Below are 23007 nucleotides of genomic sequence, written 5' to 3'. Positions count from 1 at the left end.
AGGAGAGAAAAAGAGAGAAAATATTTATAAAGATGTTATGCAATAACAAAATGTCTTTAAAAGGTTTTGGCTTTAGATCTAGCCAACATTCTTGCCAAAGTTTGGAAAATCATGGGGGTTTAATTATATAATGACAGAGAAATAAGTGACTAGCTTTTAAAAAGGAACATAATAGTTGAGAATGCCAAGCTCCTTTTTGTTCAGGTTAGAAATTCAGGGCTTACCTGAAGAGGCTGAAGAATCATAGGTACTTCTGTCCTTCCTATTCATCCTGAAAGATTGAATGTCCTTTTCCCTGTAAGTTCCAAACCCTTCAAAGCTTCTTCTTTTATTCCCACTTGCATCATTGTCCCGCTTTTCGCTGGAGGAACTGATTTCACCAAACATGTCCAGGGACTCTGACCTTGCACTACTCTCAGTGTTACCCGAGTATCTCTTTGTGCAAGAGTCAATGGGATCGTTGCTCGAGTCACTTTTATCTTTGCTCTGCGTCCACTGCTGGGCATCAGAAAGCGATAATGTAGACAGTGTATCCACTTCAAAGTTACTCTTTGAGCCTTTGTGTCCCGTTTCACAATGCTGGTGCTTCTGTTTCTCCTTATGTTTGCTTTTCTCATTGAGCAAGGAGAGGTCTTTGTCTGAGCCACTTAGCCTTTCGCTGATTGCATGGCTGGAGAAGCCGGTGGACTTGCTAGCAAAAAGACCACTCAGATCTTCATGTGCCCCCAATATCCGCTCATCCTTATGCTTGTGCTTATGTTTGTGTTTTCTTTTGTGAAGTCGGCCACTAGAAAGGCTTGTTCCTCCAACCTTTGGAGGCGCCAAGGAGGACTGCATGTCTCCAAGGCTCATTCCCACAGGCGTCTGCAGGTGCACTCCATGTTTGGCTTTATGCTTGGCAGTGGTGGACATCTTCATATGAGAGCTTGAATGGAACTGGGGTGGGGGCACTGCGGGCCTCATAAATGGGGAAGCTGCTCCAAGTGTGTGGGACAGGTACAAAGGAGCTGGATACTGACCGTAGTAACCAAGATTCATCATAGGCATTGATGTGTAAGGCATTCCATAGGGTGCATAGTAACTCCCACTGGGAATAGGGTAACCGAACCCTTGTAAAAAAGGCACCTTTGTCATGGTGTCATTGGTTTTGGCAGGTCTACCACGCTTCTTCTTAGACTTCATGTCAGAGGTCCTGCGAAGATAGAGCAATGGGTCATACTGGATATATGGCACAGGGTAATAGTGATCAAAATTAATCCTGAAAATGCTAGGATATGGATTTTCATGGTAAAACGTGTAGCTTCTATGGGAAATCCTGAACACTTGAAACTTGTTGATGAGCTCCTCGAGGTCTGCAAGAAACTGGAGGTCATCTCTGTTCTGCAGGCTTTTCCTTTTCCTCTTGTGCTTTGGCTTTTTAATGCTCTCGTGAGCAAGAAAGTTATCAACAATGAGATGCTTCTGCCGGTGACCATGCCTGTTCTTTGTGCTGGTGTCAGATGGTATGGCCTCTGGATTGTCCAGGGTACAGAAATCAAAAGAGTACCTCCTGCGGGATTCTGAGCTTTTTTCTGCTTGGTCAGAAGTGCTGTTATTGTCTGTACCTATTCCACTGTCGCTTGGTATGGTTTCCTCACTGTGAGATTCACTCACTGGTGACAGCGTGACTTCTTTCAGAGAACCTATTTCACACAGATGGGAAGGTGAGTTAGCCATTAACCTGGGTGGAGACAGCTTCCAAGTTCCACTGTGCATTCCTTTCTGGGTTTTTGTAGGAAGAGCACTGATGGGTTGAAGATTTGGCATAGTTTTTAACTCTGAAAAATTTGTTTCAGTGCTTGCAGGGCTAAGGTTGCCATTAGACCCCACTAACTGTGTTGAAAGCGGATGAATAGCTGCTGGTGACAATGCCATAAGTGACTGCAAGTTGGAAGGCACTGCTGGGTTTTCTGGCTGGCTCAAAACAGGCCTTGAGTGCTTGATGACTGTCTTAGGTTCTTCTGGAGGGGGCTGCAGCTCTGCTCTTGGCTTCCTGCCCCGTTTTTTGCCAATGTAGATAGTCCCCCTCTTGCTGACATTTATTTGCTTCCCTAGTCTGGCATCGATGGTCGCAGGCCCTGCACTGGACGGTGGTTGGGCTTTTGTTTTCAAAGCTATGTTGCTGGAGCAGGACAAGATCTGATTCAGAATATTCTTCCTCTTGAGGGTCTTCATCTTGTTGATGGTCTTGATGGTCTTCTTATCCAATACACCCAACTTGCCGACCTTTTTGTGAAACTTCAGTTCACTGATGGATTTGTCCTCCCCTGGGACCATCTGGGCCAGCTTAGCCAGATTCCGTCTCCTCTTCCTTTTCTTTGTGCCTGGAAATTCTCGATTGATTGGACTGACCGGGCTGGTGGAGGTTCCCTCATGGATGGTTTCGACGGTGAGCAAAGGCTGTTTCTTTGGTCGTCCTCTTTTTTTCTTGATGGGTGTAATCACTGTAAGACTGTCTGTATTGGTATACAGAGGGCTAGATGGAGTGATGGGATAGGCTGAAGGAGGCTCTATCATCAGCTTCTCGGATGTAGCCACAGAGGTTTCTTGAAGCATGTTTTTAGGTTTGCTGCAGGTCCATCTCCGTTTTGCTGCAAGTTTTGGGTGCTGGACCTCTGGCAACTTGCTAGATACAGAAAGATTGTTAGGAGCGGACATGGAAGTTGCAGCTGCAGATTTTCTGAGCCTACTTGCACTGTTTGGGGGAGCTTTGTCAATGACCCCACTGCTCTCAATAGTTGTCAATGGGGACTCATTCTCAGGAGCTTTCCCTTGCTTTGTGGCTCGGAGATCTTTTTTGCTTGCCTCCAGTTGTGAACTAGTCCTGTTTGCTACTTCACTGCTCATGGGAAGTCCAGAAGGTAGGCTTTTTTCCTGGATAGTTTTATCTGCTGAAGATTTTGCAGATTGCCTTTTTTTCCTTTTGTGGCCAGACATATCTGCTGTCGGAGTCTTTATTGGGATAGTAATTCGTACGTGACTGGTGTCACTCTCAGAACCATTGGCAGAACTTGGGTTCTGCCTCGAGGGTGATGCTTCTAGCATTTTGTCCGTTGAATAAGATTCCTTTTTCCTTTCCATGCTGTCATGGGTTTTGCTCTCAAATGCTTTTTGAGCATTTTTCACCCATTCTACATCTGTGTTTTGGATGGTGTGATTTATTAAGTCTTTTTTGCTAGATTTCTTCTTTGTATTCCCAGTGGGTTGGTCAGGGATCTCCATTTGGCCTCCTCTTTCTTTATCCACTAGAGGCGAAAGCCCATTGCACTCAGAAGGATTGCTAGGCTGGGATGCAGCAGTGATGTTATTTGGCGATGGAACTGCACTGCATACAGCCAGCTCTTTATTATTGGTTGACAACTGACTCCATGTGCTTCCTGCACCAGATTTCTTTGTCTGAGGCTTGCTGAAAGAAACAACTGGCTCTTGAGCAGAAGCCTTGGTGCCACTAGCTGCTTCTCGGCTGGATTCTGTATTGAGGAAGCAACTTTGAGAAGCAGATCCAGTGTCAGAGCTTGCTGACCAGTCAAGATGGTGCTGGTTGCTGCTTTTTTGCTGGTGCTTTGATTTTAAGGTGTCACTGGTGAAGTCCTGTTGGAGGCCTGGGTCATAGTGCAGAGCAGAATGCTTTGGGGGCCGGTCATAAACCTGCAAAGCAGAAGAAAATGAAAAAAAAGAAAGTGAGTTTATTGGGCCCATCATAAACATTAATGTAAAGATCTTATAAACTTGCATGTTGAAGGATAACTTCTCTTAATTTATCTTCTCTTAAGTTCTAAGATACTTTGTAAAGTCTCCTTCAAAAGGATACAGGTGAAACTTGACCACAAATTTATGAGTTGTAAATGCAGCTTTTTGCAACCTTAAGACCAAGAGAAATATTTCCATACACTTTTAAATTACTAAGGATATACAGGTCTGTCGCATCTTACGTGCATTTAACATGTGCGATTTCAGCTTTACGCGGTTGGCAAAAACAAAAACAAAACCCAGAAAAATAACAATTTAAATACTGTTTCTGTAGCGCGGGCGATTCTGACCGCCATTCAACTCAATGTAATTTTGACTATACACGGTTTTCGCTTTACGCGCTACCCGCGGAATGGAACCCCCGCGTAAGATGATACAGACCTGTATATAGGGAGTTTTTGTGTGTGTGTGTGTGTATTTGCACACTTTTAACACAAGCAAAACCTTCCCTTGTAAATGGCCTGATTTTGCAACCTGTTCTCATGTTGAGTAACCATTGCCTTTGTGAGCAGTCCGTCAGTGTAAGAGAGGGTTACAGAATCAGATCCGGTGTTTGCAGCTCAGAAATTGCAGTGTTGTGCTAGTGCACCAGAAGCGGGCAATGACGTTGTCTAGAAAGTGAAAGTGAAATTGCTGGGTCTGGTTTTTTTAGAAACCTCAGAGAAAAGTGGCAAAAAGGTATGGTCCTGAATCTTCAAGGCCTTACTTACCAGCTTAGCTTTATAGATGTGAGTAGGCCCAACTGGACTACTCATGTGAATACAGTAAGGCAGGATCAGGACCCAAATTAGTTTTTAACATCCCTTTCCATTTTAATGAACTGTAATTTGCAATGTAGGTAAGCAATATTTTCAACATGACTTTTAATCTGACAACATCCCTACAAACTTCAGGGATAACTTTAAGGGCACAGTTATGAAGACTAGCGCAAAGCAAATGAAAGTCCACATTGATTCTCAGTGGACTTTCTTCAGATGAAGAAATTACATATGTTTTAGACATAACATTTTCAAAAGCCCCTTCAAACAAAACAAACCCACTTAACTTCATGCATTGACCACTTCTAGCCTCTTGCTCCCCTGTGATCATTTGTTGGTTTTATGATGATTTCCTATCCATTTTTGTGACGCTCCATGTCAAGCTGTGAAACGTGTTTCATACATATAGTATTGCAAGCTACTCTTCAGGATTAAGCTGTGATTGTAATTAGACTGTGAATACCAAATAAATGATGGGAGAAGCTTCCATATGCGGAGAGATTCAACAGATTGGGACTGTTCAGCTTAAAAAAGAGACAGCTAAGTGGGGAGGGTGGAGGGATATGATCAAGGTCTATAAAATCATAAAAGGTGTGGCGAAAGTGAGTAAGGAAAAGTTATTTACTCCTTTACACAACACCATAACCTGAGGTCATCCAATGAAATTAATAGGCAGCAGGTTTAAAACAAACACAAGGAAGTACTTCTTCACACAACACACAGTCAAATTGTGGAACTCATCACCAGGCGATGTTGTGAAGGCCAAAGTATAACAGGGTTTAAAAAAGTGGGATATGGAAGGGCAAGTACACTGCACTTTATCAAGCAGTCTAGCAGCAGCCTTTCTTAGCAGAAAGTTTGCTATCGACTTCAGTCAGACCAGGATTATACCTCTTGCTTTCACATCAGTCTATAAAGCAGCTACCACACTGAGAGAGCTACCTGGTGTGACTCTTGTTTTTCATTAATATTTACATTATTAGCACATATACATTGCAGCGGCAACCAGAAAGCTCCGTATCGGGGTCATGCTGGGTGCCGTACAAACACAGGAGTACACAATCGATGCCCCAAAGATCCCAAAACTAGTGGGATCTCTCACTTAAAAAAACCCCCAAAACTAGAAATTACAGGGCTCTGATGGTGTAAAGCTGGCACTGTTCCACTCTCATCCACGAAGATGTAGCACTTTACTTCAGTGGAGCACCTAGTCCTATGGCTGTCATCAGAGTAACCCTAAAGTTCCTCCCAAAAGGCTGAGTTGTGAAACTCAATGCCCTGAGAAATTTCACTTGAAAAGTAAGGGTTATAGCAGTCAGAAAAAACCCATCACATGCTGCTAATGCCCCCCACCCTTGCCTTAAAAGAGGCAAAAATATTTAGTTCAGGGCTAAATATAGTAATAATAATTTGAGGACTGACAACTGGATGCCAAATGCAGATCAGCTGAATTTTTGTGACTCAGGGCTTGTCTACACCAGTGGTTCTCAAACTTTTGCACTGGTGACCCCTTTCACACAGCAAGTCTCTCTGAGTGCGACCCCACCGTATACATTAAAAACACTTTTTAATATATTTAACACCATTATAAATGCTGGAGGCAAAGCGGGATTTGGGGTGGAGGCTGACAGTTCGCGACCCCCCATGTAATAACCTCGTGACTCCCTGAGGGGTCCCGACCCCCAGTTTGAGAGCCCCTGGTCTACACCGAGCCACAATATGGTCTACACAGGGGTGTGAACTGCAGAGCACCCCAAAGTGTTGCACTCCAACTGCCCTGTGTGGATGCTGCTGATGCAAACTAAAAGGTCTACATTAAAGTGAACGCGGTACCTTTCTGCTCCTGCCAGCAGTGTCCACATGGGGCAGTTAGATAGCAGCACTCTGGTGCACTCTGCAATTCACGCCGTGGTGTAGTTTAGACATAGCCAGTTACCCCTCCGCTCCGATCACCTTGTCTCCCAAAGCGGAGGTTGACATGGAAATGACCAACAGATCTCTAACGATAGCCCTGCTGTTGCTACAATACCACAGAGAAGCCCAAGATTTATATTGCAATGCATGAAAAGAAATACATGCGACATCTAAGGTACCAGGCCCGCAACTGTTTAATCACATGCTCTACTTTAAGCACAAAATAGCCCCCCTGATTTCAACAGGACTTCAAAAGTTAAGCTCTTGTGGAAGGGTTTGCAGGCCTGTGCCATCCATGCATTCTATCAAAACTATGTATTTGCCCAAGCATGCAACAGCCCACGGGGTCTCTTAATGTAGCTTCTTCCAGTATCATTTACTATGAACTCTCCTCCGTCAAACATACGCATGTCACTCGAAAAGAATTCTTCAGCATACACTACTCCAGCATGGTAACCAGCGATCATGTGGCTTGCAGCAGGTCGAATTTGACTTGCTGCAATTGATACATGGGCACTGTTTACTTAAAAGAACTGGCAAATCAGCTAGCTGAAAGTAATGCAGTTAAGTGTATTTTGTAACCAATGTATCCATCTGGATCACCGCCTGATCCTATTGTCCCTAATGTTTCAGCTTCAGTTTCCCCTGCTGGGTGAGCACCACAATCAAAGGGCATTGTGAACAAAGATAGAGCAACAACAAAAAACAAACAAAAAACCCCACAACAACCCCCCGCCTCGTCCCTGCAGTCTAGATAGCCCTGGGGACTGGAGCTTTCAGTGGGGATGACTGTGAACAGGGGCTCTTCAGACAACAACTGATGGCCATTTCTCATTGCATTTTATAGAATCAATTTCTTTGTACAACTGCCAGTACATAGTATACCGCAGCTTGGCTGTTGGCTTCAGCAGAGTTAATTGTAGCACTGAGAGCAGAATCTGGCCCATTCATGGGAATGGAAGATTTATTCGTATTTAGCTTTTGGTCTATCTGTATAATTTCTTCAGCAGGGCCTGCCCGTGTTTGCATTTTGCTCTTCATGAGGCCCCAAATCACAGCAATGTGGGAACTCCTTCCCTGTCCAGCAATTCTGAAACACATTGTCTGCCATCCTTTCTTGAGGGAGGAGGAGATAGGAATTTACTCTCGCAGTGTTGTCAACTCCCACGATTTTAGCACAAGTGTCGTGATATTTAGAGACACTCTAAAAGCCCTAGCTCCTGGATGTGTGTGACTATGTGAAAATCTCCGTTTTAATTTTTAAAACAGTAAGTTCCTAGTCCTCAAGGCTGCAGAGAGAAGATGGGAAAACGTAGCGTAAGTGCCCCCCAAAAGCTTAGAATGCAGAGGACAAAACTGAAATGAACCCCGAAGTGGTCTATTTAAAAAAAAATCTCCTGATTTGTACTCCAATCTCATGATTTTTGAAGCCTGACTCACGATTTTTTAACACACGAGGTTGGTGATGCTGCATAGACCTGTGTCAGCAGCAAGTGACAACACACCCAGCGCCAGCTCAGCTGCTCTGCCCGGAGAATAAGGGAGGTGGCACACCCATTTCCAACTTGCTCCATGCATGATCTGGAGGATGGCGTGGACGGCACCCCCGGCAAATTTGTAGATAATACCAAACTGGGAGGAGTGGTAGATACACTGGAGGATAGGGATAGGATACAGAGGGACCTAGACAAATTAGAGGATTGGGCCAAAAGAAACCTGATGAGGTTCAACAAGGACAAGTGCAGAGTCCTGCACTTAGGACGGAAGAATCTCATGCACAACTACAGATTAGGAACCGAATGGCTGGGCAGCAGTTCTGCAGAAAAGGACTTAGGGCATACACTGGATGAGAAGCTGGATATGAGTCAACAGTGTGCCCTTGTTGCCAAGAAGGCTAACAGCATTTTGGACTGTATAGTAGGAGCATTGCCAGCAGATCGAGGAACGTGATCATTCTCCTCTATTTGGCATTGGTGAGGCCTCATCTGGAGTACTGTGTTCAGTTTTGGGCCCCACACTACAAGAAGGAGGTGGAAAAATTGGAAAGAGTCCAGCGGAGGGCAACAAAAATGATTAGGGGGCTGAAGCACATGAATTATGAGGAGAGACTGAGGCAACTGGGATTATTTAGTCTGCAGAAGAGAAGAATGAGGGGGGATTTGATAGCTGCTTTCAACTACCTGAAAGGGGGTTCCAAAGAGGATGGATCTAGACTGTTCTCAGTGGTAGCAGATGACAGAACAAGGAGTAATGGTCTCAAGTTGCAGTGGGGGAGGTTTAGGTTGGATATTAGGAAAAACTTTTTCACTAAGAGGGTGGTGAAGCACTGGAATGGGTTACTTTGGGAGGTGGTGGAATCTCCTTCCTTGGAGGTTTTTAAGGTCAGGCTTGACAAAGCCATGGCTGGGATGATTTAGTTGGGGTTGGTCCTGCTTTGAGCAGGGGGTTGGACTAGATGACCTCCTGAGGTCCCTTCCAACCCTGATATTCTATGATTCTATACTGCCCATTTACCGCTGCACACTCCAATCTGGGTAGCCTACACAGGTGCATATGGAATTTATCACCCCCTTTTACGCCTTTATGCTGGCATGCAGTCCAAGCCACAAGATAACTGCTCAAAAGAGAGGGCCAGATTCTGCCAATCCACGAGAAGCTGTGCCGTACTTTGTCAGCATTAAGGGTGACAGAAACTGGTCCATAGGAAACCTTTACATTTAATTACTGAATACCTCACACTTTTTTAAAATAATTCCCCTTTCAAAACCTCCCTCCTAAATCCATGCATCACTTACTGTCCCAGAGCAGGAACAGTAAGAGCAAGAAGAGATCCGAGTAACCCACTGCTCAAAAGCAAGCCCTTAGTAGAGATAATATAGGTTAAAAAATTGATAAAAAACACTAAAAGAAAACTTGGCTGCTAATATGTAAGGAGCCCCCTTTTCCAAATGCACCTTCTTGCAGAGGTAGCATGCATAAAGCTTGTCAAGACCCTGGCTCACAAATCAAAGTTAATACTATAACGCCCCCTCTTTAAATCATTCGCAGATCCATCTGTGTAATGGCTCCTCAAGTGTAATTCCCTATTAAGAGGCTTTATCTGGAGAGATAAGCAGCTGGTTCCCATGTCACTAATTGCTGTCTGCTGTGATTTTAAAACATCTGCACCATTGTGCTCTTCATTTTCATATTCTAATCACCCTGAAACTTGAAAAAGGTACATCATTGATTGTTTCTGTGGGTTAATTAGTACACAGTCTCCTTGTAGAGACAATTTAAAGGCAGTCAGAACCTCAATCAGCAAGTTTGTTTTAAAAATTAATAACATCGGCAGCGTCTGTGGGGACTGGCATCCACCGTGACATATCAGAGTTAGCTCTGGGGATATTCTGTCCTTTGTTAGACTGTTTTTAGGACAGGGAGTGGGGAAGCTTTTCATAAATGAATGATGTAATTTAGAATCAGGGTCTTGGAAAGTGCTTGCTGTTATCTCACAGCCATCCGTGACTCCCCCTAGAAAATTAGTCTAAAGTGCCTAAGTCCCATTTTTAAAAGTCACTTAAGCCCTCAGGAGCCAAAGTCTCCTTGAAAGTCAGTGGGATTCGACTCCTAAGTGCTCAAGTCACTTTTGAAAATGGGACTTAGGTTCTTGAGAAAATGTTACCTTGAGGTTTTTAGAAGGGACCAGTGACTTTGGATGCCCTGAATTTTAGGTGCCCAATGTGAGGCATGATTTTCAGAACGTGCAGAGCAGCTGCCTTCTGAAAATAAGGCCCTTTTTTGGTTTCTTAAATTGGGCATCCAAAAATGGAGGCACCCAAAATCACTAGTCAGTTTCAAAAATCTTGGCCAGGGTTTCTGCATCATATAAAGCTAGCATGTACGACAAAATATTATTGGATGACAGGAGTGAGGGGGGCACTTCTAAAGAAGGAGAAAACTGAGATCTCCAAGGTCAACAAAGGCATAAATAAACCTGGCTCCTACCAATTCTTAAAGTTGAGACAGAGTAGTGTTGTCCTTTCTTCTCCCAAAGGGACAGCTGAAAATTGGCCACTTGAAGCACACAATCAAAGCAAAGTAAAATCTCCATCAGTCTCCTCTGAGATTCTGGCAGGCTGGAATCACTCTCCTAAAGCCTATGTCATGATGGCTTTATGGCCTATCGTATATCAATAAACAGGGGCTTGATGCACTCTGTTCAGTGGGAGGACTTCTGGGTGCACTGAACCTTAATAAAACATAGAGTGAGGCAGTAAACAAAAGGATTCAGGCTTCTGAAACGTACCATCAACTAACAACCACAACTACAAGGTCCCAAGCAAAGCAGAGCTCAGTTCGGACAAACGTAGCCACAACAAAAAGGGTTCTATCAAGGCAGAAAGGAATATAGACCTGGTATGCTATATATGCTGGAATAGAAAACAACAAAAGGATCTCAAAAGTACAAATGAGACCCTGACATGCCTGTGGGGAGCCTCACTGAAGCCAGCATAGATCTGATTGCAGGAGTCTGGTGTTCATTTTTTTTTAAAGTTAGTTACACCATATTAATAAGCAAGTAGCTCATGCATTATTTCAAAGCAGAGGGATTTTCCGGAGTGACTGGAAAAGGTAGGTGCTCTCTCTCCACTCCCTTTCCTCCAAAAATCCTTATACTTTCAGTTACGTAAAACCAAATGAAAACGGCACTCTCAGGAGACAGGAGCTCTGATCTGTCACACTTTTTTTTTTTTTTTTAAAAAGAGAAATTAACATGAAACTGCAGAGTGACCACTTGAGAGCCTGACACAGCATAGGGTTGGAGTGGGCTAATTAAGAGTAAAACATCACCTGCATCCATTCACAGAACATGAGCTGGTATAAATTGGGAAGATCTCCACTGAAGTCAACGGGGTCCTTCTGGATTTACACTTAATGTAACTAAAAAGACAATGTAGCCCTTAAGTCTTTTTCTGCAACTACTCAGTTATAATCATTTTGATACATAGAAAGTAGGGCCCTATCAAATTCACGGCCATGAAAAACACATCATGGGCGTGAAATCTGGTCTTTTGTGTACTTTTGCCCTATACTATGCAGATTTCATGGGGGAGACCAGCGTTTCTCAAATTGGGGGTCCTGACCCATAAGGGAGTTGCAGGGGGGTCACAAGGTTATTTTAGGGAGGGGGGTCACTGTACTGCCACCCTTATTTCTGTGCTGGCTTCAGAACTCGGCAGCAGGAGAGCGGTGGCTGGTGGCCAGGCGCCCAGCTCGGAAGGCAGTGCCCCGCCAGCAGCAGCGCAGAAGTAAGGGTGGCAATACCATACCAGGCCATCCTTACTTCTGCGCTGCTGCCTTCAGAGCTGGGCAGCTGGAGAGCGGCGGCTGCGGACTGAGGATCCAGCTCTGCAGGCAGCAGCACAGAAGGGCGGCAATACCATACCAGGCCATCCTTACTTCTGCGCTGCTGCTGGCAGCGGCTCTGCCTTCAGAGCTGGGCTCCCGGCCAGCACCCACCACTCTCCAGCTGCCTCCCTACAATAACCTTGCAACCCCCCCCGCCCCCACACGACTTCTTTTTTGGTCAGGCTCCCACAATTACAACACTGACATTTCAGATTTAAATAGCTGAAATCATGAAATTTACAATTTTTAAAATACTATGACCGCGACATTGACCAAAATGGACTGTGAATTTGGTAGGGCCCTAATAGAATGTGAAGGATGGACAGAAACTTGTTCCAGTTAGTTACTGTGCCATCATACTGTGGCCCATATCCCTGTTTATGTCACATCTGTGGTTGCAGTAAACTCCTATATTTCCCACCTCATGCTAGAAATATATATGGAGGAAAAAGGCAGAAGACTATTCTGAAAACAAAGAATAAAATAGGGACCTAAATAAAATATGTGATGTTGTAGGGAGCTATGCATTTTAGATTGCAATTGTTCTGGTAAAACATGCACACACCATTCATTCTTAAGAAAGGAGACAATAAACACTCTGGTCACATTGTTGCAAACTGTATTCTTTGGAACCTTGTTATTTTATTGCTCTTTTAAATAAAGGCCATTATAATACAGGTATCTAGATTTCATTCACTTTGGAGATACAAGTTTTGGGCTTCACAAGTTTGACTGAATCCAATGCATAGACTGGGGAGAGCTGTAAAATTAGGAATCAGGTTTAGATTTTGGGCACCCCATAAATTTGGGGATTTCAGATCCTTTCACATCACTGCGCATATTTCTTTATAACATGTGTAAACAGCCCGGCTCTTCTCAGAGCTTTGCATTAAGCACTGAGTCTGGGAAAAGTTTGAACAATGGGATTCTTCTGTCATCTCCAACAAAGAGCCCATCACCACTGACATAACAATGCCATTTAAGTATCATGTTTAAGCATAACACAGTTTGGCTGATCAGTTTAGGCAGCTGTGAGAGAACAATCAGGCCCCTATCTAAGGTAGAGCACAATGGTTCTAATACAGTTTTGCCATATTCATACTAGCAAGACAACTCTTGTTAGAATACTGCTTGGCCTCAAGCCAGTTTCACGATTCTTAAGCATATGTTACTCAAGTGAAGACAGGACTATCAGAGTTGAGCCTCCATGTGTTGCTAATCTGAATGCTTTCATTTAACCTATAAATGGTGCTCTTCCCAACTAAAATGTAACACCAGGAGAATTACTAAGGCTTCAATATCTGTACAACACACCACAATACATTTAGAGGCAGTATGGCACTGTGGGTAGAGTACTGGACTGCGACTTAGGAGACCTGCTGTCTATTCCTGGCTCTACTGTTGACAAATCATGTCCCATCTCTTGGCTTCTTTCTTATAACACCCTTTGTTTGTCTTCTCCACATAGACTGAAAGATCTTTTGGCCAGTGACTGTCTCTTACTATGTATCTGTACAGTGCCTCGTTCAAAATTAAATGGCATTGTGACTCCGATCTAGGTGGGGCCTGAAGGTACTGCAGAAATGCAAGTCATAATATGTATCTCCAGGTTTTGTGCTGGTGTCCATAACTGGAATACGGGATCCCCTCCCAGGTTAATAGATTGGTAGTGAGGTTCCTGGTGGACCTTCTGGAGTCTTCTGCTCCTGTCCCTTCCATGCTTATAGGAAGTCTGCTTAGTGAGTTTCTTCTGTATTTCTGAAGAGCCGGGAGTATCTAATTTGTGCTGAAAGAGAATTTTATCCTTCATTTGTTATATCAGAAATGACAGTCTTGCCCTGGATGCTTTTTGGGGGAGGTTGTAAATGGCTTTTCTAGTGACGCCAATGTTTCTTGCCACTAAAGTTACATAACTTGGTTATAAATTGAGTTCTTAAATGTCAAGGAGATGCTGAATTCACCTGAAAACTGGCATTTAGAGGAGCTCATAAAAGATGTGAGCTACAGTCACTTAGCTCATTGCTCTTTCGGCATGCACTTCATTTAGCAGTTACTGACCACCAGATTAATGCTGTCAGAGCACCTTAAATGGACCTAGGACCTAATGCACTGTACAGCTGGTATGGAAGCTTTAATAAAAAGAAAAATATTTATGTCAGAGGATCTGTGTGGTACAATCAGGTCAAAGCTTGTCAAGACACATGGTGGAGACCCACATGTGGGAAGAAAGCGCCTCTTTCCATCTCACTGCAGGAAGAGCTTGATCCTTCATTTAAGTCAATGGGGGTTTTCCCATTGATTTTGACTTGAGCAGGATAAAGCCCTGGAAGGACAGAAGAGACGGACCCAAATCTGTACCACACTAAACTTTCAACTAATCTGGATCCGAATTTTGTGACTTAAACCCACTTTTAATACCCTCCCCACATCCTTTCATTCTCTCTGGGAAGGATGGATCTCAGTGCCAGTGGTACAGTAATGCCCTAGGCTCTCACTGCAAAAGACTTGAATTCATACTTAGTAGGGGGACACAAGAGTCAAGATTCTGGCTCAGTTAAGTACCCAGTCAAAGCCACAAAGCCGGTGAATAATTCTGCAGGATTGGAAATCTATGCCCAGGAGAAGCCCCAGGCTAGAATAGCGAGTTGCATGTAATATAGATTTAAGATGCTTCAAGATTTTCAAATTGAAAGGCACTGCATATGGGTAGGATGTGCATTTCAGGATGGAGAAGCGTTGGCAGAGCTGTGCTGGGAAAGTCTGCACAGCACCTTCATGTGCTACGACCAGCCATCACTATTAATTCATTACCACTTTCAACAACAACAAAAAAATTAAAGCTGGGAAATCTGAGTTAACTAAACTACCAAGAATTACATTAAAACAAAAAGTAGTTTCCTGCCTCAAGGTAATTTTCTCTCCAAGCGTTCTATGTCACCGGCACTCTGCCATTGATGATGGAGGAGGATTGGACAAGGAGCCCATGTGCAGCATGCCAACCTGCGCATCGGCCAGAAGGGGGCATTAGAGAATGCGCTGGGTTTGATTCTCTCCACTGCCCTGCGCCTTGTACAGTCATTTGAACCTGCGTAAAGCGAGTAGTAAGCACTCCCATTCTCAGGGCCTGATTCACTGTAACTCTGAACCTTCTGTTGTCAATTACACCAGTCGCAGGTGGGCATAAAATGCTGCCATTCTAATTTGGGCAGGTATAAACGGCTAAAGACGGGGCAAGAAAGTGGAGAACATTCAGGGTGACCAGACAGCAAGTGTGAAAAATCGAGATGGGGGTGGGGGGTAATAGGAGCCTATATAAGAAAAAGACCCCAAAATCGGGACTGTCCCTATAAAATCAGGACATCTGGTCACCCTAAGAACATTCCAGGTGTCAGTATCTCTGCACTATGGTTTTTGCCACTGCATCAAGAAATTGGCTACCGTACATTTGTCCAAGCTATCAATACCTTTGGAGGGAAAATCTGACAACATAAAATTATTCTGTATAGATGCCAAGCAGGGTGATTATGGGATGACACCACTTTCTTGGAGCTTTGTTGCACCATTTCTGCACAACCTGTATCTCTGGTCTGATGCTCCTTCTGGCTCTCCCCACCCCATGCTCTAGCAAAAGCACCTTTAATAATAAACCTCCTGCTTGAGTAGCAAGTTTTATTTAGTGCGCTATAAAAACAGTCATTTCTCAGGTCATAAAAGAAACTCAACCAGACTGCATCATTTTGCTGCAGAGAATTTTCTGGTGAGCGATTCTCTGCTCTATATGCCAGTCCCCTGCCCTGAGTGTTTATGTACCAAAATAAAATGCAATTTTCTGTATTTTATTAAGTATGAATCGGCATTAAAAATCCATTTTGGAGCTGAAACTGAGATTTAATTGGCCCTCGATTTTACATTTATTGCTTTATGAGAATGTATCTGACTGCTTCACAACAGCGGTGAAAATTAAAGTAGGGATTTATTATGGAGTAATGGTGTTATAGCAACATCTAGAGGTCTGGCCCAAGATTGGGGCTCATTGTTTTAGGCGCTGTCCATACATACACTGTCAAACCCTGCCCCAAAGAGTTGACACATAGGCTATGTCTACACTGCTGTAAGTTGACCTATGTGAATAACGTAGCTGGAGTTGACGTACCGTAGGTCGAGTTACTGCGGGGTCTACAACGCAGGCGGTCAACAGGAGAAACTCTCCCGTTGACTTCCCTTACTCTTCTCGTCGGGGGTAGAGTACAGGGGTTGACTGGAGAGCGATCTGCTGTCGATTTGGCAAGTCTTCACCGGACCCGCTAAATCGACTACCGATGGCTCGATCTCAGAGCGTCGATCCCAGCCGTAGTGTAGACCTGCCCTCAGTATACACACAACAGGCAATGGGTGGGAGGGGAAAACAGAGGCAGAGAGAGATTAAGTGATGTGCCCAAGTTCACGCAACAAGTCAGAAGCAGAGATAGGAATATAACCCAACTCTCCCAGCTGCCAGTCCAGCGCCTGACCCACGGGACTTGGGTTATTTCACTTCGATCCAGTGCTGGAACTGGAGTCCAGGCCTGTGCAAAGTTTGTGGATGTTCAGGACCAAACATTCAAAATCCCCAAACTTCTCTGAAGCCTAGAACTGGACAATATTAATAAGAGGCCACTGCTGCCATCCCCCCCAGGTAACCTCCAGCATCTTCTTATGCTAAGGTTCCAATCCTGAAAAGAGTTCTGTGGGGGCAACTCCCCTATACACATGCTAAACCCCATTGCCTTTTACACATGGGCAAGGGGCTACCTGAACGATCTCCTTGAAATTTCAGGGCCTTAGAATGATACCATGGCGGTTCCACCAGTACTGAGAGGCAAATGTTGCATTTTTAATTGCCCTTAGTGTATTATGAGATTTAATACATTTCTTCTTTTGTTTGCTCCCACTCACCTTGCCCATGCAGAATTCTTTCCCCACCCTATTACTAACATTATTTATTGAGTGCTGTCTGGGTACTTGATCCTGTACCACTATACAAGAAAACACGGATACAAAAGATACAATCCGCGCTCCAAAATGCTCAGCATGCAGTCTAAATCAAATACAGACAATAGACACTAAACACACCTGCCCCCTATTGAAGGAGTAAGGCTATACCATCTTCTTCTTACAAATGCAGCCTCGGCTGAAGGATTATCATTACTAGATTTTGCAGGGAGTGTGTGTTTTGAGGAGGCATCTAAATAGAAAGAGGGAGTTCCAAGCGTCAGGGACACTCATCAAAGAATGTATCGAAGAGAAGGTCAAGGGGTGATCAGTCTATAAATACCACATGGGGAACAGAACAGATAACAGATGGCTCTTCAATCTAGCAGACAAAGACCCAATGGCTGGAAGTCGAAGCTGGACAAATTCAGAGAAGAAATAAGATGCAAATTTTTAACAGTGAGGGTCATAGACTACTGGAACAATTTACCATGAGTTGTGGAGGATTCTCCCTCACTGGAAATGTTTAAATCAAGACTGGAGTTTTTCTAAGGGTATGTCTACACTACCCACTGGATTGGTGGGTAGTGATCGATCTTTGGAGATCGATTTACCACGTCTAGTGTAGATGTAATAAAATTGATCCCTGATTGCTCTGCCGTCGACTTCTGTACTCCACCACAGCGAGAGGCGGAAGCAGAGTCGACGGGGGAACAGCGGTAGTCGACCCCACACTGTGAGGATGCGAGATAGCTGAAGTTGTGTATCTTAGGTCGATTGCCCGCTCCGCCCCCTCCCCCCCTAGTGTAGACCAGGTCTAAGAGATCTGCTGCTCAAGGTTCAACCACAGCTAGGTTGCCTAAGTCTTTTCCGGCTTTAATTTCTATACTGCTATGAATGTGGCTGAAATGGCATCAAACCAAATCTCCAGATTCAAACACCCACCAACTATAAGAAAGCTCAGATGGGGATCCAAACATCACAGCTGACCCTCTATATGTAGCAAAATCCAGGATTTGAACAATGCTGAGCTCTGGGGTTTCATTTGCTGAAGCTTGGGACCAGCTAGACTATTGGTTAAAAAAAAAAGTTATGTCATGATTGCTTTTAACAGATGCATTGTGTATTAAAAAAAGACTATTTTTTTAAACTCAGCTTAGATTTCTTTATTCGGGATTTTGGCATAGTACAAAATACATTAGAAAGTCAAGTATAAAGCCAGTTTTTCCATTATACTGTGCTTGTATTAATATACAGTCTCTTTCCAAGCCGCAGCAAGAATATATATTTAGTGTCCAGACAGAAACGCCTTCTAAAACCCAGTGAAAATTCATCATCCTCAGTACACACGACCTTATCAGCAGTTGCGACAGGCAGACCCTCTGGAGTACGGAGGAAAGGGCAAAGCTGGAAAATCTGCACTTCTAAGTGCCAAAGCCTTTAGTTCAATGTGCCGCATTTGTAATTTTGCAGCAGCAGACTCCTGGGCTTGCTACAGATATCCAAGAGCTCAGGGTCCCCAAAACTTCCCCTGGCTACAGGTCTTTCTTTCACTGTGTCTTTGTTTTGTTGTTGTTTGTTTTTGGTATGCAGGAATGTAGGAAACAGGTGGAAATGGATGTGGGTAACAGGATGTGCTGTGGGAACAACTGCAATTATATGGAGCAAACAGGACCACGGCTTCCTGTGACTCTTTTCTCTACATCTGACATGCGCTGCATTTACTCCTGTTGAAGAACTGAATGTGTTGAAAAGAAGCTCATTTTATTTTCTTAGTGGCAGTGACTTACAGAAAGATGTGTCCTTGCTCCATAAGGAATCACTGGTGTTTGGTTACCTTTTGAAAAGATACCAACCCAACTAGACATCATATGCAACTGGGTAGTATCTATAATAATAATCCCTAGTCTTCATACAGGTCTGTCGCATCTTACGCTGGGGTTATGTTCTGCAGTCAGCACATTAAGCGAAAATCACGTATAGTCAAAATTACATTGAGTGTAATGGCGGGCGGAATCGCCCGCACTACAGGTATGGTATTAAAATTATTTTTCTTTTTTTGTTTTTGCCGACCGCGTAAAGCTGAAATCGAGCATGTTAAATGTGTGTAAGAAGTGACAGACCTGTATAGTGCTTCTCAACAGTAGATCTCAAAACACTTTACAACAGAGGCCAGTATCATTATCCCCATTATACAGATAGGAAACTGAGGCACAGAGATGGGAAAGTGACTTGCCTAAGCTCACCCAGCAGGAATAGATTCTAGATCTTCTAAGTCCCAATTTAGCGCTCAATCTACTGGGACACACTGGTCCCTAGGTACCAGACACATCATAGGGCATTATGTACTCTAGATGGAGCGTTCCACAAAGGACCAAACCCCTGTCTATCAAGGGATAGAACCCAGGGATTCCACCTACACAGGGCATGAGTGTACTGCATAAGATGTTATGTTAATTACAGCCTGTAGAGCCAACTAAGTGCCCACAGGTTTAAAGTGTGACAGTTTATTCTTGATGCTCAAATCAATGGCTAAAGGCTTTTTATGGTGAAAAGATTAAAAATTCTGCTTGGGGAAGAAAATTCTATATATACTATTTTCCCATGGCAAGGAAGTTTTGCTGGTTTCAAAGTGACAACAAATGTTCGCTGCAAAAATTATCTTTTTTCTGCCGGTGGGAGACATGAAAACAACACCCTACTCAAACATCCCACAAAAAAACCCCAACATTTTCCATGAACTGGCAAAAAATAATGAATTTTCATCAGTACTGAGAATTTTATTTTATTGCATCTCCAATTGGAAACACAGTTTTTCCAAACACAACAAACCTGGGCCCTGTTCCAAAGCCCAAAGCAATCAATGGAAAGGTCAGGCCCCAGTGAATTTTGTACCCATAAGAGGTGTCATTTTTATGCGAAGCACATGGAAGCCCTGCATGTATAATGCATATATTGAATGGTCAGTGCTAACTCAATATTTCCCCACACTGACTGCACCAAAATGCCTTAGCCTTGACCTGGACAGATGGATAGCCCTTGGGGTGAGAGCACTGATCAGTGTCCAGGGTCTTTTGGTTGTTAATCTGCAGTGATTATCAGCAAAGGTACCATTAGTGCCCGATTTTTGTATCACAAACACCAGTTGTGAGCCAGTTTTTTAAAGTCCTTTTACTAGATAGATGTGGCAGTGATGTGAATACAGTGGTAGTTGCAGCAGATGTGGGTTATTTTCTCTCTCCATTTACACCAGGGGTATTTAATTTTATTTATATTTATTTATTGTAAAGCAAAAGAAAAATCCCGTCTGTTGAGTCTTCTACTCTCAAGCCAATTACAGTGGAGAAAGCTATTCAGCTATTCCACTTCTCATCAACCAAAGGACACAGTCACTGGCAAGTGAGTGACCTAATGTGTCTGCTACTCAAACTTCCAGCAACCTACAGTAACTTAAATTAGAACATGTGCAATATAATTAGATCTCCTTCCCTTACAGACTTGTCCTGCTCCTTCAGTTTGAAAAGAAGGGGACACTTCAGACATAGGCTATAGCTCAGCAATGCTGTCTGACTACTCACTGGGCTTTCACTTTGAGCTAGACAGGAAAAGGGCTGTGATTAAAAGGAAGGCTTTGTACTTTTAGCTACTGCCCAACAGAAATAGAGTTTTTAACTAGGAACCATGAAAGATAAATTCTAGTCTGGGTGGGGGAGACGGGTCTGAGCAGGATCCAAGTCCAACTTCTCCAAATGTCTGGGTTGTTTGGAACACAGTTGGCTGGTTTGGGTCCATTGCTGCTTAAAATTTGGGGGGGGGGGGGGAAGAGCGGGGGGGAAGGAGAGGGAGAGCGACACCATCTGAAAAATTACAAGTATCCACCCCCCCACCCCTGCACTGCTACAGGCTGGGGACCGACTGGCTAAGTGGTAGTTCTGCAGAAAAGGACCTGGGGATTACAGTGGATGAGAAGCTGGATATGAGTCAGCAGTGTGCCCTTGTTGTCAAGAAGACTAACAGCATCTTGGGCTGCATTAGTAGGAGCACTGCCAGCAGATCGAGGAAAGTGATTATTCCTCTCTATTTGGCACTGGTGAGGCCACATCTGGAATACTGTGTCCAGTTTTGGGCCCCACACTACAGAAAGAACGTGGACAAATTGGAGAGAGTCCAGCAGAGAGCAAAAAAATGATTAGGGAGCTGGAGCACATGACTTATGAGAAGAGGCTGAGGGAACTGGGCTTGTTTAGTCTGCAGAAGAGAAGAGTGAGGGGACAATTTGATAGCAGCCTTCAACTACTTGAAGGTGGGTTCCAAAGAGGATGGAGCTTGGCTGTTCTCAGTGGTGGCAGATGACAGAACAAGAAGCAATGGTCTCAAGTTGCAGTGGGGAAGGTCTAGGTTGCATATTAGGAAAAACTATTTCACTAGGAGAGTGGTGAAGCACTGGAATGGGTTACCTAAGGAGATGGTGGAATCTCCTTCCCTTAGAGGTTTTTAAGGTCAGGCTTGACAAAGCCCTGGCTGGGATGATTTAGTTGGGTTTGGTCCTGCTTTGAGCAGGGGGTTGGACTAGATGACCTCCTGAGGTCCCTTCCAACCCTGAGATTCTATAATTCTATGAGAAGTTTTGCTCATGTGTAGAATCAAACTGTGTGAACATCTGAAAATCTGTCTCCTCGTTGCCCAGCTGTGCACATCCAGTTTCAACGCCAAGTGAGAAAGGCTCAATACACATCTCCAAAAGACTGTCCTGAAGCATTTCCACATTGTTTCATGACAGAGCCTCTGCTTGCCAGATTTTCAACCCTATTTTTCAGACAAGATAGTTTTGAGATTCCTCCAGACCTCTGAATGGGACCCAAAGTCTGAACATTTCGAGATCTGCCCACTGCCATCCCTTCTCTTTGAAAGAGGATTTTCATACCTGCACACTAAATCCAAAGCAAGGCAAAGTCTCATACTGAAGTACCACTGCTTTTTGGGTAACACGCCACACAGCGAACAAGAGCCCAGAATACAAGTCCTGGTGTCCTTATTCCATTCTTACTCAAGCAAACACAGCGAACAGACCACAACCTACAATAAAAATTGGAACCAAACCTTTTGTGAGGTTCAGAAATATGTGCTTAACCTTTATTTGCATTTGTCCCTTGCTATTCCAGGTTACACAGCTATGTGTTTGAAAAATATTTTCTATATATTGCACTAACTGGCCAATGTCCATAAATTAACAAATGGGAAGTGATTCTTCTGATGTTGCCACTGGATTGTATGGAAGCAGAAGGGAATGGAAGTCAGGTTAGAAAATCTGTTTTCTGTGACTCAAGAAGGTCACATAGGTCTCAGATAAGCCGCCACACTTTTATCCAGTCTTTAACCCAGTTGTCTGAGGTTCGCTCATGACTAAAACATACAGTCACATATATGTTGCAAACCACGAAGTACTATAGTTGACCACTGGGAAAATCTACTTAAACCTGCTGTATGTTAACAACCAAATCGCAGTGCCATCGATTGCCTCTGGGATTCTTTTGCTCCATCTTTTTCTGTAAGTTATTTCTGCCAGAAGCACCATTGCATCAGTAATTGCACACCTGGAAGCTTTATCTCAGTACCCACAAGTCATGCCCCTGAAAATGAGTGCCCTACTTAACATTCTCAGTCAAGTTACTTAAGCTGGGGGAGGGGGCAGTGGATAAGGCATGGGGTGCTTTGATTAGGTTGGGTTTGAAGCAGCCATACTTACTACTCAGTTTTTGGCTTTTGATCATAATCCCTCCAGCTTGAAAGTTCAGTACAGCAAAACACCATCATTACACACATTCCCAGGGACTGTTCAAGTCAAGGCAAGAGCCTTCTTTCGTGTTTCATCCCAAGCTGCTCATGCATCCTTCCTTTTATTTTATACATTTTGAAAAGCAGTGTGGCTTAGTGCCTTGGATATGTGCGTAGGGTTCAGGAGATGTGAGTTCCATTCCTGGCTCTACCATGCACTTTGTGTGTGACCTGGTACATGTGGTTTGTACAGGTACGGTTTCTCGCTCACCTAGTACAATGGGGCCCCTATCATGGTGCAGGCCACTAGGCATTACTATCCTAATAATTATAGGGAAGTTTTTCAATTGTACAGGAGACAATTGGGAAGTAAGGGTGACCGTGTTGTTCCACGTGAAGCAGAAACAAG

At 43.9% G+C, this 23007-nt stretch overlaps 1 protein-coding gene across 8 annotated transcripts in view; it reads right to left on the bottom strand.

The window, feature by feature from the left end:
* SETBP1 (SET binding protein 1) overlaps positions 1-23007 on the bottom strand; it is a 326031-nt gene that overhangs the window by 90019 nt on the left and 213005 nt on the right. For all 8 annotated transcript variants that reach the window (XM_039543815.1, XM_039543819.1, XM_039543821.1 and 5 more), the window contains one exon: positions 225-3687. In XM_039543815.1, the coding sequence (XP_039399749.1) occupies positions 225-3687 (3463 nt within the window). The remainder of the gene's footprint in view (positions 1-224; positions 3688-23007) is intronic.

This window comes from Mauremys reevesii, linkage group 6, assembly GCF_016161935.1.
Source record: "Mauremys reevesii isolate NIE-2019 linkage group 6, ASM1616193v1, whole genome shotgun sequence".
In the NCBI taxonomy this organism is placed as follows: domain Eukaryota; kingdom Metazoa; phylum Chordata; order Testudines; family Geoemydidae; genus Mauremys; species Mauremys reevesii.
The sequence above is the reverse complement of the archived record's forward strand: the minus strand, read 5'-3'. Positions and strand labels throughout refer to the sequence as shown.